The sequence below is a fragment of the Primulina huaijiensis genome, chromosome 16, assembly GCF_012295235.1.
Source record: "Primulina huaijiensis isolate GDHJ02 chromosome 16, ASM1229523v2, whole genome shotgun sequence".
NCBI lineage: Eukaryota > Viridiplantae > Streptophyta > Magnoliopsida > Lamiales > Gesneriaceae > Primulina > Primulina huaijiensis.
Genome location: NC_133321.1, coordinates 17,476,734 through 17,491,014, shown reverse-complemented (window position 1 = coordinate 17,491,014; position 14,281 = coordinate 17,476,734). Strand labels below are relative to the sequence as shown.

The following is a 14,281-nucleotide window of genomic DNA, read 5'->3' as shown; positions in this document are numbered from 1 at the left end:
AAATCTCGCCATGCATGCGGCAAAACCACTTCTCTCATTCTCCACCAACACGAAGCAGCAGTACGTAGAATAGAGCTTACAGTTACAGCTCTGGCGGTTCAATTCTTTACTTATGCAGATTTTTCGTGTACCTGCAATCTCTTTTCTCTATGTATTGCAGGTAATGGTCGTTCTCGATCAGCAATCAACACAACATTAACATTCATTTGATTTCGAGGTAAAATAAAAGTGCATTGTGCGTGTGTGCGTGTGTGTGGCGGTTTTTCGTTAAATTTCTAATTTCTGATCGATTATATGATTTCTAAAACGACCAGTTTCTATGGAACATTAGATTGAGATTAGGAGTCTGGAGAAAAAAAAAACAATTAATTCACTGAAAACTATTCTAAACAACATATACAGCACAAAACGAGAATTATTCCCAACGTAAAACTGAAGAGAACAATCCACAATTAGATCATAAATACTTCACATGTAAAACAGTGGTATCTTGCAAAGATAAAGAGAGGAATTTGCTGGAGTTGCGAGGTACTATTTGTCCGAGCAATCGTTTGAACTGTCACGTCCCGTTTTCTTTACAAATTGTCCTCGAACACGGGGCCGCAGTTCTGCTAGTTTCTTTCTGTTCTGGTATCGTACCTGAGGCAAGATCGAACGATAAGAGACCACGACTAAACATTTACAACAAGAAATGAACTCCGAATTTAATTAATCCGGGACAAAAAATATCACGTCTCAATAGTGATGTGATGGCAACAGAATTCTAATAGAATCGTGCTAAATACCTTTTTCGTAAAGCATCTTTCCTTCCTCTTCAGACGAAACTTGTTCAAGGCGGCCTCCCTCTGCGCAAGCTTGTTCTCATCCATTTTGTTTCCACCACCCCCCGTGTTATTAGCATCCCCGCTTCCACTTTTACCAGCTTGGCCAACATCACTCTCTGCATTATTCTCGGGGGTACTAATGGCAGTGTTGCTTCCATTTTGTCCATTACTTACACGGTTACTTCCTGAGGCACTTCCATTCAGACTATAGTAAATTGGTCCACCTAAAACACTAGATGATGCAAAGTTTGGATCGTGTGACGCCAACTTCTTTAGCTCCGAATCATCAAGATTTGATGACGGCTCTAAGTTATGAAAATGATGGTTAAGGTGATAATTTTTTTCATGATGGGGGTGCTGGATTTCGAGCTCCTTGCTCGAGCATCCTCGTACAAGTGGATTATCTCGGTGTTGGGATAATCTAAGATCATTTTTCATAGGTTTAAAAGCAGATGGGTGTAAGCCATTGATTGTGGAAGTTGCTTTGGACTTATCTTTCCTAATTGATGGCTGGGTAGCAAGCTTATTAGTGGTGGAACCCATATCTATATTGTCACTAACTCCATTTGAGCCTCGATACGCAAGACTCCCAGTTAAAAGAAGTTGGACATCAGCAACAGATTCTTTTTTGGCAACTTCATTGCTATTACCAATTATGGAACAACTCCCTGTAATCCCATCGGCAGCCTTGAGAAAATTTGATGATGTATTATACCTGCTACAATAGAGTTAAAGTAACAATTTCTGATCTACAATCCTGTCTACGACTAAAATCGGCTATTCCCTAATCGAATATAATCATAAAGATCCAACAATTATCATTGAATAATTTCTTTCAAACCTCGAGAAAGCAGATTGCACAGAATGCCTCAAGATATAACGACCATCTTGAACTGATCTTCCAGTGTCCTGAACTCCTCTAAGCCTTTTCAAGCTAGGCTCTAATTTTGGTTCCTTCAAATCATCAGTTGCATTGTTTCCTATGTTCAAAATGTTAGTCACCTCTATAACAGACTGAGACTCTCTAACATCAGTGAGAGGCGTAGAAGTTTTTTCACAGTCACCTTCATGCTTTTCAAACAAGCATTCACTCATTGGAGTGGGTCGTCCCTCAGCAACCTGCTTAATGCTTGTATTGCATTTTACTTCTGACAAGGACTTGAGATTTGGACCCGTGAGAGTAAGGGGAACTTTAACTGGATTGTCAGATTGTGATTCCCAGTCTTTAGGAATATTTGTCTTCAAATTTTTATCCTCTTCAACAGTATCTATGGAGACATAGTTACTCAGTTCATGTAAAGAAAACAATTTAGAACAAAGCCGCATAATACACATTACCAGGTGGTTTTTGCTCATGACCTCGCCCTGATACACAAATATGCATCCTTTTAGTGCCAGAGGTCTTAGCATTTGAACGAATAACTTGGGCACACATGCTATCCTGACACTCAGCAGCTTGAACCATTGGTGACATAGCTTGTGAACTTTCAACTTCTACAGCTTGCTTTATCCAAGAGCTCTGTTTAATGCGGACCGAATTATAATGGCTTCACATGTAAAGACTTTAATTGATTTATCACCAATAATCACTATTTGAAAGAAAGCCAGGTTCAATATGGCATCACATGATGACAACTTTTCTATTCAGGCATGCAGTATAGTATAAAAAAGATGGTGGGCTACTGAAATCTTATAAACTCTTTAGTATGATTATTGAACTATATGTGACCACTATTGCATGTCGGTTACCAAGGTATATCAGGGTTTTTCTTCATTGATTCTTAACACTTGTTTCTTGTGTGCTAAACAACCCTTCCAACATTTTAGAAAAAGGGAAAGTAGCATTTGCAAAAATTATTAAAGATTTCATTATCAAATTCACATTAGGTTGAAAAGGAATAAACTGAGTTTTGTAAAATTGAACAATATTAAGGTACGAATCATCCGAAAGATAATTTTACATGAAATTTGCTGGTTCTTCTGTACACAAGCAAATTAATAAAGTTGACACCGTCAAAACAAAGATTTGCACCCTATCAAGAGAAATAAAAGAGAGCACTTCCTTACTTGTGCTCCACTCCCGTCATCACTTCCACCACCCACAGTTAAGCCATTGCTCCCATCATTTTCCTCATCATTGCTTTCACTGTTCTCTGATTTCTCACAGCCTTTTGATTTTACATATTTTTTAGTTTGTGTTCCACTTTCAGTACTCCCGCTTCCACTAGACTGAGGTGGCACAAATAATTGAGTATGTTTAGGAAAATGTACGTGATAAAATCTAACTAAACTTGTTTATTAACAACAAATAATAATGATAAATTAGAAAGGCGAAACACATGCTAAAAGATCCATCAAAGACCTTCTCCAAGACGAGTCAAGGAGTCACTTTCTATCTAAATGTGAAAAAAATATCGTTAAAAGAGGCCCACCTGCCAAACTTGGGCATGGACATAAGTGTAGAGTACTTAGAGACCATTTTCAATTTGTCATGAAGGCTCCTATCATGTACTTTAACCTAAGTTGATTTTCATCAATTTCAAACAGTTCAGATTTTCTATTCGTTTTGGTAGGCATATTTGAAAAAATTTGTGATGATGATATAGATGGAGGATGGAGATTAAAAAAAATGGAAAATCTACTCATCCAAGAAAATCTCAAACATCCTGTTTTTCAGTGTTAGCACAATTCTATTCATACTTATGAAAACTGTTCTTTTGCATTGATAATTGTACAGAAAATATCAAAAAATAATGCCAAAAAAATACTGCTGAATGACAACTTCATGAACTCAGACACAATTACAATCAACGCAGAGGTATATCCATATGTAAACATAATATACAGGTAACATAATACCCTATGTAATGTCTTTATTTATGTATTTTTATGGTGCACAAGCTCATGGTTCTCAAATAGGGTAAGAAGTAGAGATGACTCACACTGTGGCATCTCCTCCAGACATGCTGCCAAAGGTTCTTAAGCTCATTTTTCCGAATAGGTTTCACCAAGAAGTCAACTGCGCCTTTAGACAGACACATTACAACTAATCCCATAGAATCATTTGATGACATCACTACATGAAAATATCATCCAGGGTCGAGTTAATAGCATCTCTATTACATAGCATAAAAAATTATTATACCGATAAAAGCGAACAGTTACTCACTAATGACAGGAATATTCTTGCGAGTTTTGTGGCTCATAATCTTGCATAGAAGAGCTATTCCAGATAAATTAGGCATTACCACCCCCGTCAAGACAAGGTCAACATGGTTGGTGAGATCTTGTAAGATTTTCCATGCTTGCAGTCCATTAGCAGCATCTAGTACTGCATAGATTGTTTCAGACTCGAGCCAAATAATCATATATAACTTTTCATTTCATGAAACATTAACTTATTGAAGGGGACCAGAAAAACATACGCTTTCTTTAATTTAATATCTGTATACTATTTATCCNTAAAAAAAAAAAAAAAAAAAAAAAAAAAATTGATAGCCAACGCTTTACATGCAAAAGAAAATATTTCCACTACTTCAAATAAAAATATTTTAAAGATTCTGACATCTGTATGTCAACTCTTAAACCCCGCCATCCATTTTTTCTGTGCACGATATAAATACATAGGAAAAGTGAACTGCAAATTGCTATCAAAGCAAATCTCACATGATTTTCATCTCGAATTATTCATTTGGTATTATATTAGATCTTTTTCTTGAGTTTCACAACTTTCTGTCATTTGTTCTCCTTTCATGGAAACATGAGTAGGAATAAATTTCATAGAAAAAGTGAACTGCAAATTGCTATCATTAAGACGTTAGTTGAAATTCCTGTGTGACTTGTAAAATTTGAACCTTCTACACTTTTGTTTTCCAAAACAACATGCAAAAATATGAACTACTTGTAAAAGTTTTATCGCCATGTATTGTTCATTTAGAGAATTATTTTGCCATAAAGTATATGGATGGTGTGGAAACCTGAAAGAATTAAAAATCTTGAACTTCAATCCACAACATTAACACAATAGTGGTCACGACAACTATCGTAGATTTTGATCACAACATTAAGCAGTTGCAAGAAGCCTTCTTCAGCATAATTTAACGGACCAACCTTCGTAATTACAGTTCCTGAGTAGAGCAGAAACAACATGGCGAGTAGAATGATCATTCTCCACGAGCAAGACCCGAATGGATCTCACGTGAAGAAATCTCTCCCAACAGACCAATGTCCCTTGAGACGGCTGGTGTTGGATTTGCACCTCCCCAGGAGTTTCTAACTCGGTCGCGCCTCCAGCATTCTCATCTTTAGCGCCTCTATCCTCATCCAGTGACCCTTTTTCTTCATTAGCTTCAATATTCATGATAAACAACCCCACCAACTGGATCCCAAATCACTTATATGAAAATCTCTGATAAAGCATTGTCAAGGAAACTAAAACCTTCATAAATAAAAACACAGATCAGATATGAAATTCTATTAAAACATTTCATTTCAAATCCTATCACTTAAAAAAATCCCTCCATCCAAACCTCTCGTAAACCAAATTTCTTCCATCCAACAGCAGTAAGAATGACCCTCAACTAAATTCTAGGTAGGTAAACAAAGAACGAGGAAGCAAAATCAGATAAGTAGCTTCTTAATTCAACCCTAAAATTCAGAATCGAACCTTGTTCCGTCTGTTCAGAAAGATTCCTCAAAGCCCTGAAGGTACACAACAGAACATAGCGTCATCAAACAAACTGTACTCCAAACCCTAACAAAAGAAACACACAAACATTAGACATTTAAACAAACAATTCAAAAACCGAAACAGAGAAATGGGTTTTCAAAACTAGGCAGCAAGACCTTCCTAGCTCATCCTTACGCAACAAATCGACCGTCAACAATTCCAATTTCTCCTACAAATTTTGATAAAAATGAAGAAATTAAATTAAAGAAGAAACAGAGCGCGAATGTAAAATAACTAGCAACAAACAATAAATCACATCCAAATATAACCAAATCATCAGGGTTCGAAAATATATATAATATAAGGCCAACCTTTTTGAGGTAAGGGGTGGGTGTCGACTGGTTTTGGTAAATACTGGGACTTCAGGTGGAAGCAATTTGTCGAATCCCGGTGTCGACGTGGACGATGGGTGGATCCGCGCACGACACGTAGGAGAGAGATGCCACGTATGATCGATCGGATGATGTGGACATATGGCGTGGACCAAATCTAAAGACGAGAGTGCAAGCTCATGGACCGAATCAATTTGGATTTGAAGCCTGCTAATCGGTCTACACGTGGCTCTTTATAAAACAAATATCTGAAATCTACGGATGCAAAAACGCCGTTATGACGAAAGGTCACAAACTGTTGACGACGTCAAATACATGATGGAATCGCCTGCGATGTGGCCGAAAAGACGAAAATGCCACCGTCCTTAACTTAAACTAAACAGGGGAATTTTATACGTGTCGGTAACTTATTTTTGACGGTATATATTTATATTGTGAAAATACTTTATTTAATTAGAAATATTTTATAAAACTAATATGAAATGAGACGTAGTAGTATGCTTCTTTTATAAGGTTGAATGTAATTATACAATATCACGTGGTTGATAAAAAAAATTATTTATACTAGAATATGAAGTCGAGCATATCATTTATTTTCGTTTTATTTGTTTACTTTATTTCTATTATTTACAATTCAATTAAATGTATTGTTTATCTTTTTAAATTTATTATTGACAATATTACTTTTTTTTGGCAACGGTGTGTATTAACTATTATCCATCTGTTAGAGGATAGATAAACTTCCGAAAGGATACATAATTTGCCCTTTAACTCATGGTTTTTTTTCCTCCTCTTATCCGTAAATTTTTGGTATGAACCTATGAAATAACCATGAAGTTAGGAGGTGATGCCACTTCGAGTTTGCACCGGGTGAGTTTGGATACAAAACCATCCTGTCAATGACATTTCTTAAATCTCACCTCGAATGCTCAATTATGGCAAGAAAGTGGGTGAAAAATCTCAAAGACATAAGGTGCAAATTATACAAAATGGTGATTTACTCAAAATACATCGACGACGGAAATAAAGAATATCATATCATCATATTTGGTAATCTGTCAGTGAATTCTTATTACAAAAAATCAATTTCAGGCTGCAAGACTGCAGCTATTCACTGCTATAATGTTACAACAAAATTCTGCAACCGAAAAATAAGAAGCACGAAAGACAACAGCCACTATGATCAACGGCCAATAACTCGACTGTTTTGTTATTTTGCCCGAATATTGAGAAGTGTGAAAGGGGATTCGAATAAATATAATGTTTTCTGCAAAAAAAAAGTCTGAGCAAGAAGTGAAGACATGCATGGCGACTGATCATGCCGTGGCATACTGTTTAACTTCGTTATCATCTAGGTTTAGTGCTTCCAGCAACTTCGGCCATGATTCTGGGATGCCTCCAGGTAAATTGAATTCCAGAAGCTTTCCTTGGTCCCGATAGAAACCCTCGACTGGCTGACTCTGCATCATTTAAAAGAAAGAGAACGAAACTAGTTATGGAAAATTGGGTTTAATCTCGGCCTATATTCTCAAATTTGCAAACTCGCAAACAAGATGTAATCTTTGTTTCTGAGGATTGATTGCCTAAGATCCAGACAACTAACATGGCCACAAATAAAAGATCTTAACCTGTCATCTTCTTTGATATCAAACTGTACAAAGATACTCTATTATTCAAGAAATTATAAAAATTATCTTTTCCCCTAAATTCCATCTCCTTACAAGGCAAAAACAGGGAGGGCGAGCACGGACAGAAGCAGTACCTTTTCATCATACACGTGAAGCCTTTCTTTTATGATAGCTTCAGTATCATCCGAACGAGTTATGAGCTTTGAAGCACACTGAGGAGGAGGAGGAAGTGGGGCCATAGTTATGTCAGGATTACCATTTTCACCCTTGACATTTATAGTAGCAACATTAAAATTCTTCCCGCATTGGCCGCAAATCCTTCTTCCAAGGCATTTTTCTACGAGTACACTCTCTGGGAGCTTCAAATTCACCACCAGGTCGATGTCTGTCACTTCATCCAATATTTCCTGCATTAGGGGGGGAATGCAACTTTTCAGTAATGCATTTTATACATCTTCCAGATAAACGAGTAAGTTCTTCCCCCACACAGTTGGCATTTCCAGTAAGAATGAAGAAATAATGGGAAGGAGGAAGGTAAACGCTAGAAGACGGTAAAATCCCCAATCCACCGGACTTTCTTGTTTTGTCATTACAGAAAAGCTGATCCACCTCTCTCATCCGGGTTTTTCTTGTTTGGTACGGAGGTTTAGATAAAGAGCCAGTTTCCAAGTAAAAGTCAAATAACCCTTCCCTTAAGGAAGGAATCGGGCATTTAGACCTCTAACTGACAGCCCAGAGGACCTTATAGTAAGGTTAATTCCTAACTGTAAGCTGAAACCAGAATGTTCCAGTATGCAGAATGTTCCAAACTAGAATTTCCAGTATTCAAATTCAAAACAAATAATACAATGATTATGACTCCTGGCTTGCTATAATGTGGAAAGAAAGATTTACGTAGCATAAAATAAAAATATATTCCAAATAGATAAAATGAATTAAAAAATAAGTTACCAGTACTCCCTTCCATTAAAAAGTGTTTCTTTATATCATTGGTTCCAACAATCAAGTAACTGAGTTCATAACACTTGTCAATCGTACAGGCAACTATTAACAAATCATCTGATACAAACCATCTACACCAGCATAATAGTATCTAGAATTATTAGAATGCAATGCCCTATGACAACCACGTCAGGACCTGCAACCACAACCCCGCTGCTTAGGCCCTACCAAATCATAAACTTCATATTACAATGTAGGGCGCTAAGACGGGTGCAAGAAAGCAAGCTGATCGCAGTTAGAGGATGTATATCAGGACCCGATTCAAGCTGAAATCTAATTAAGATCGAAAACAACTACAAAAATGAGCCACTTACTGCTTGTCGGACTGTGCGAGGAAAACCGTCGAGTATGAACCCTGATTCTCCATTGACCTCTCCCATCTCAAGCCTCTTTGACAATAAGTTTATAATGATCTCATCGGACACCAATTTACCCTGATTTACGATCTCTACAAGCTGTGAATGAGAACATAGAAAAACATTCAATCAAAGTACAAAAAGAACAAACGTGATAGAAAAACAGAGTTTTTATTTGTTGTTTGAAACTTCAGATTCTATGATGCATCCCAACAACCCTCCACACACCCAAATCAGTAAAACCATTCGCAATATTCAGTATGTTCGCGAATTTGCATGTTAAGCCATTTCCAGAAGTAAAAGAAATCAAAACTCATGAACGTGGACACTCAGTATGGTCTATATGCTTCCTAAATTTGCACCTATTATACAGTCGCTCAAGTTCTTAACTTTTCTAAGAATAATATATTTCTTATTGCTGAAGTAGACGGAACTTGAGTGTGCCTCAGAACGTCCTGCTCATGGCTTTTCAAAGCTTCTTACCATCTTGGAAAGTTACGCAATTAACTCAGCTGATATTTTTAAATTGGTAGATCAAAATACAGAAGCAACTGTATAAAAGTTAAATGAAGATTTTTGTTCATTCGGCAGGAGACTTCAAAAGTCGCCTCTACCACTAAAGATTTCTTCAGAATCAAAGTATCAGACCAAACAACACCCCCCCCCCCTCTCAAAATCACAATTAATGAAAAAACATATCCCACTACCGTGACCTACCGATTTATAAACAAAAATATAAAAATAAGGATATGAAATTGTTAGGGAAAAAAGGTGTACTTCTTTGGATAGCGGGCCAGAGGAGGAGAGCTCTTCCCGAACCAGATCGCCGGTGGCGATATGCGGCACCCCGAGAAGATCGGAAAGTCGACTAGCATAGGTGCCTTTTCCTACACCAGGGCATCCCAAAAATACCCACTGAACATTCCTTCCGGCGGGAATTGTGCTGGAAGCGTTTGATTGGTGTGGCTTGGGTGACTGTGCGGCGGCCACCGAGGATAGAGACCTTCGGATGAGAGAAAATGATGGGGCGGAGGAGGATGATCTGAAAAGGCGGGGAACAGCCGCCATTGGTTATGGTGGTGAAGAAGGATTTTACGGCGGCGGCTTGGATTGCGGTGAGGCTGGGTGGGGATTCAGGGATCTAACTTACTAAATATGTGTATGGACTAAACAAGCATGCACATCCTTATTCCTTTGCGAGTGCTGGTATTTAATATCATCTCATATTATAACCACAAAAATAAGATGATATCAAGTTAATTTAATAGTTGAATATTGATTTGATTCATAAAAAATATTGTTTTTATTATTTTTTATTATAATAACTGATAAAATCGATCCGTCTCATGGAAATATATGCGTGAGACTGCCTCACAAAATATGTACTTTGTAATAATGAATATCTTTTTATTTTATTTTTAAAAAATTCTTGAATTGTATTGGTTTAACTGAACTAATCAATTATAATTCGATTGTATTGGTTTGGTTTTTATTTATAAAAAAAATTTACTGGTACACGTTTTTATTGTTGTTGTTGTCAATTTTAAAAGAAATGTATTACTATAGACTATTTAATATTTATGAATAATACATTTCATATTATTTTTAATATAATAATGTTATTTTTGAGAATTCTTGTTTTTATCAATGATAGACATGGAACCCACTACCCATCATGTTGAATTTGTTGAGTTTAATGAATTGAAATTAAGCCACGAACACTGAAAAAGACTTGGGAAAAAAAAAACCAGAGGAGGAAAAAATTACACACCGAGTGCTACCTAGATTTTCTAGACTGTGCAAGACACCCTGTCTTCGACTAGCCCCCGCGTGCCCGCTTCTGTCCAGTTTTTCAGGGACAAGGCTGTGGGATGCGGGGCGACTGGAAATGGCGCTCCTCGGCCCCTGCACCCGTTGCAATGTTTTCACGAACATTTGCATGATTTACGAGTTTTTTTTTTTTTTTTTTTTTTTTTTTTTGAACACGCTGAAATGGATGGGCCGGGTAAGGAGCTCTAACAGATCAAATCAATAATTTATAATGTTTGAGAATTTGAGTGAAGATAATGGCTTCAATAGCACCTGCAAACAAGGGAATGAACTCGTAAATGGGCGTCGGAGGTGTGTCCGGCGTGGCCACTCCGATGCTTAAGTCAGCGGGTTTTTAGATGAACACAAGCAATATTCGAGAGAAAATATGTAAGTGCTTGAGAGTTCAAAGGTTTCAGAATCTGTAAATGACATTAATACCTGCTATTTATAATAGAAAATGGGTAGGTACCTTGTTTTTCGCGCCACCTACTAAGTATGGCAAGTTCGCTGCCCATAACATAGCTTCTGATGACTTCTAGGACACTCCAAGCACAAGTGGTTTTGACAGATTAGATGACATGTATCAATCACACTCGAGTGTGGTGCGATTCTCGAGGTGGTCGGGGTGATAAGGTACCCGAGCTTTTGTTGGAAAGCCCGGGCTATTGGGTGATTACCCGGGAGGAGAAAAATTGCCCAGGTTTTCAAGAAAGTACCCTGTACGCTGGCTCTAATCTGCGCTATCCAACTATCTTCTTGGGTCATCCATGACCCGGATACTTATGGGGGTATCAATTTTCATTGGATCGATGTCCGTATAAATTCAGTTTTATGGACCAAGACAATCTCACTTTGATAAATCAACATGTCTCTTCATATCGAAAACATTAAACAGAGCATCAAAACTCAACAAAAACAACTTTTACGTAAAAAAATTATTCATTCATATTGTTCGTTCTTCTTCCTACATAATGTAATTCATCCACATAATTTATTGTTATATGTGTTATTCGATTACTCTTACTTCTTATTTGGAAAGTTTATTCCAATTAATTATCTTAAATTAATTTATCTACTTATGTGTAGAAATCAACAATTGCATTCTAAAAAAAATCAGTTTTGATATCCTGCACACCTATGTGAGCACCGATGATGTGTCACTCACCCATTGGATGCGCAATTTTTCTATATTTCATAACATCGAATAGGTGAGTGACACCTCATCGGTGCTCACATAGGTGTGCACGGTAGGTGTGCAGGATATCAAAACTGCTAAAAAAATAAAATCATATATTTTATTAACAATATTTTAAAAAATTTAATTTTAGAAAATTAAGAGAAAAAATTAAAACGAGGGAAACCCGCACATCATTACACTTTTTAAGCATCATGGATTTTTAGACCTAGATAGTTTTTGTAAGAAGTTATTTTAATTATTTTTAAGCGTATAGTTAATGAAATATTTGTAAATTATATGTAGAAATTTAAAATAAGTTATTGCAAACATTATTTTAATAATATTATCATTTTATTTTATTTTTTTTGTGTTTTTGATATCTTTATAAACTTTCATATATATTAATAATTAAATAATAATAATAATAATAATAATAATAATAGTTTTAAAAATATAATTTTAGAAATTGTAAGTAAATACAAATTTAAAAGGAGGGGCCCGAGGTCATATCTCCCAGTGGCTGGTTTATCAAAGGAGCCGAATGTTTTTTTGTTTTATTTGTTTAAAACCCTTCTTCGAGCGGAAGAAAACGACGTCGTAAGATAAAAACCCTAGGAACTACCGCCTCCATTTCGCCGATGGCAACAATGGCGGACACGAAAAAGCGCCGCCGTGCAACCTCCGACTCCGACTCTGACTCTGACTCTGACTCGGACCCGGTTCAATTCAAATCCAAGCTTAAACCCGACTCCACCATCCTCCAAACACTTCGAACTCTGAAGTCAGCTGCGTCCACCTCCGCGGCCTCAACGAAACCCCTTGGCCTCTCCGACCTCAACCTCTCCACAACCTGCCGTGAAGTCTCGGACCTCCCTCTTTCATCCGTTCAATCGACCATCGAATCCCTCGTCCTCTCTCTCGCACACTCCATTCTCTCCGGCAACGGATTCTCCTTCTCAGTGCCATCTCGCTCCGCCGCCAACCAGCTCTACGTTCCCGAGCTCGATCGTATCGTGCTTAAAGACAAATCATCCGCTCGGCCATTCGCCGCCGTCTCCAGCGTCCGGAAAGCCACCATCACAACTCGTATTCTCCAGCTCGTCCATCAGCTGTGTCTGAAGAGCATCCATGTTACCAAGCGTGATCTCTTCTACACCGATGTCAAGCTCTTCCAAGATCAGACCCAGTCCGACGCCATACTCGATGATGTCTCCTGCATTCTTGGATGCACGAGGTCAAGCCTCAATGTGGTTGCTGCGGAAAAAGGGGTGGTTGTTGGGAGGCTGATATTTAGTGATAATGGCGACATGATTGATTGCACCAAAATGGGAATGGGAGGAAAAGCCATACCTCCCAATATAGATAGAGTTGGGGATATGCAGAGTGATGCATTGTTTGTCCTCCTAGTGGAGAAAGATGCTGCGTACATGAGGTTGGCCGAGGATAGGTTTTACAATAGGTTTCCTTGTATAATTGTCACCGCTAAAGGCCAGCCAGATGTGGCAACAAGATTGTTCTTGAGGAAAATGAAGATGGAATTGAAGTTGCCTGTGTTGGCATTGGTGGATAGCGATCCATACGGACTAAAGATTCTGTCCGTCTACATGTGTGGTTCCAAGAACATGTCGTATGACAGTGCAAACTTGACGACCCCGGACATAAAATGGTTGGGAATACGTCCCAGTGATCTTGATAAGTACAAGATTCCGGAGCAATGTAGGTTGCCTATGACAGAGCAGGATATCAAAACTGGTAAAGATTTATTGGAGGAGGATTTTGTGAAGAAGAATCCCGGGTGGGTGGAAGAGTTGAATTTGATGGTGAAGTCGAAGCAGAAGGCCGAGATTCAGGCTCTGAGCACTTTTGGGTTTCAGTATCTCACCGAGGTTTACTTGCCACTAAAGTTGCAACAGAAGGATTGGCTCTAAAATGCTAGTAAAATTCCTCCCCTTTCAACACTCAATTACTGGAATTTGAAGATATGTCATTGTACCAGTATTAGGAAGTGGATATATATCAAGAAAGGCCGAAAGTTATGGCTTGATTTGAACTCAGAAGAATGGAAGATGACTAGCATAACTTAGCATTATGGCTTGATTTACAGTGAACTGCTGTGTAATTCAATGCATCTTTTTACCTGTCCAAGATTGGTCATTGTGTATCCCCTATGGACAAGTAGGGTCAATTTGCATATTAGTTTTTTCCCCTTTCAACTGCTTTAGATGGAGGATCCGGTTTGGTCAGGCAAATTGTTGGAGGCAAATAGTTTGTGAAGCATTTCGATGATACAAGAAAAAATGAAACGAATTTGTATGTAAAGATTCGGTTAAACCGATTAAACGATATTTTTATATATAATTAAAATTATTATTGGATAAGATATTTTACAATTTTTATTTTTTTTATTGGGATTTAAACATA

The 14,281-nt window shown here is 37.6% G+C and overlaps 3 protein-coding genes across 18 annotated transcripts; 1 reads left to right on the top strand and 2 right to left on the bottom strand.

The window, feature by feature from the left end:
• Positions 1–314: 314 nt before the first annotated feature.
• Positions 315–6,180, bottom strand: LOC140961987 (two-component response regulator-like APRR7). Of its 16 annotated transcripts, none has more exons than XM_073420815.1 (10): positions 5,865–6,180; positions 5,491–5,577; positions 4,935–5,202; positions 3,994–4,155; positions 3,767–3,900; positions 2,892–3,053; positions 2,163–2,343; positions 1,666–2,092; positions 786–1,542; positions 315–639 (listed from the first exon to the last, which is right to left on the bottom strand). In XM_073420815.1, the coding sequence occupies exons 3-10, from the start codon at positions 5,182–5,184 to the stop codon at positions 532–534; spliced, it is 2,181 nt and encodes a 726-aa protein (XP_073276916.1). In that variant the 5' UTR covers positions 5,185–5,202; positions 5,491–5,577; positions 5,865–6,180; the 3' UTR covers positions 315–531. The 16 variants fall into 16 exon arrangements, with proteins under 16 accessions (XP_073276916.1, XP_073276917.1, XP_073276913.1 ...); XM_073420816.1 differs by having other exon boundaries at positions 5,491–5,525; XM_073420812.1 differs by having other exon boundaries at positions 4,935–5,255; positions 5,865–6,179.
• A 729-nt stretch (positions 6,181–6,909) lies between these two features.
• Positions 6,910–10,063, bottom strand: LOC140961989 (adenylate kinase-like). The gene is made up of 4 exons (XM_073420820.1): positions 9,649–10,063; positions 8,830–8,970; positions 7,648–7,920; positions 6,910–7,345 (listed from the first exon to the last, which is right to left on the bottom strand). The coding sequence occupies exons 1-4, from the start codon at positions 9,937–9,939 to the stop codon at positions 7,202–7,204; spliced, it is 849 nt and encodes a 282-aa protein (XP_073276921.1). The 5' UTR covers positions 9,940–10,063; the 3' UTR covers positions 6,910–7,201.
• A 2,364-nt stretch (positions 10,064–12,427) lies between these two features.
• On the top strand, positions 12,428–14,056 carry LOC140960721 (DNA topoisomerase 6 subunit A-like). Its single transcript, XM_073418968.1, has one exon. It carries the CDS (start codon positions 12,499–12,501, stop codon positions 13,786–13,788), a length of 1,290 nt encoding a protein of 429 aa, XP_073275069.1. The 5' UTR covers positions 12,428–12,498; the 3' UTR covers positions 13,789–14,056.
• Positions 14,057–14,281: the final 225 nt, after the last annotated feature.

Bases quoted from the DNA above. Each gene is read 5' to 3' on its own strand.
- LOC140961987 (XM_073420815.1), bottom strand. From the start codon at position 5,184: ATGAATATTGAAGCTAATGAAGAAAAAGGGTCACTGGATGAGGATAGA. The intron at 3,901-3,993 runs GTGAGTAACTGT...ATTTTCATGTAG, and splicing joins CAAGAATATTCCTGTCATTA to TGATGTCATCAAATGATTCT. The intron at 2,344-2,891 runs GTAAGGAAGTGC...CGCATTAAACAG, and splicing joins ATGACGGGAGTGGAGCACAA to AGCTCTTGGATAAAGCAAGC.
- LOC140961989 (XM_073420820.1), bottom strand. From the start codon at position 9,939: ATGGCGGCTGTTCCCCGCCTTTTCAGATCATCCTCCTCCGCCCCATCA. The intron at 7,921-8,829 runs GTAAGTGGCTCA...CCCCTAATGCAG, and splicing joins CTCGCACAGTCCGACAAGCA to GAAATATTGGATGAAGTGAC. The intron at 7,346-7,647 runs GTACTGCTTCTG...TAAATGATGCAG, and splicing joins TTCACGTGTATGATGAAAAG to AGTCAGCCAGTCGAGGGTTT.
- LOC140960721 (XM_073418968.1), top strand. From the start codon at position 12,499: ATGGCAACAATGGCGGACACGAAAAAGCGCCGCCGTGCAACCTCCGAC.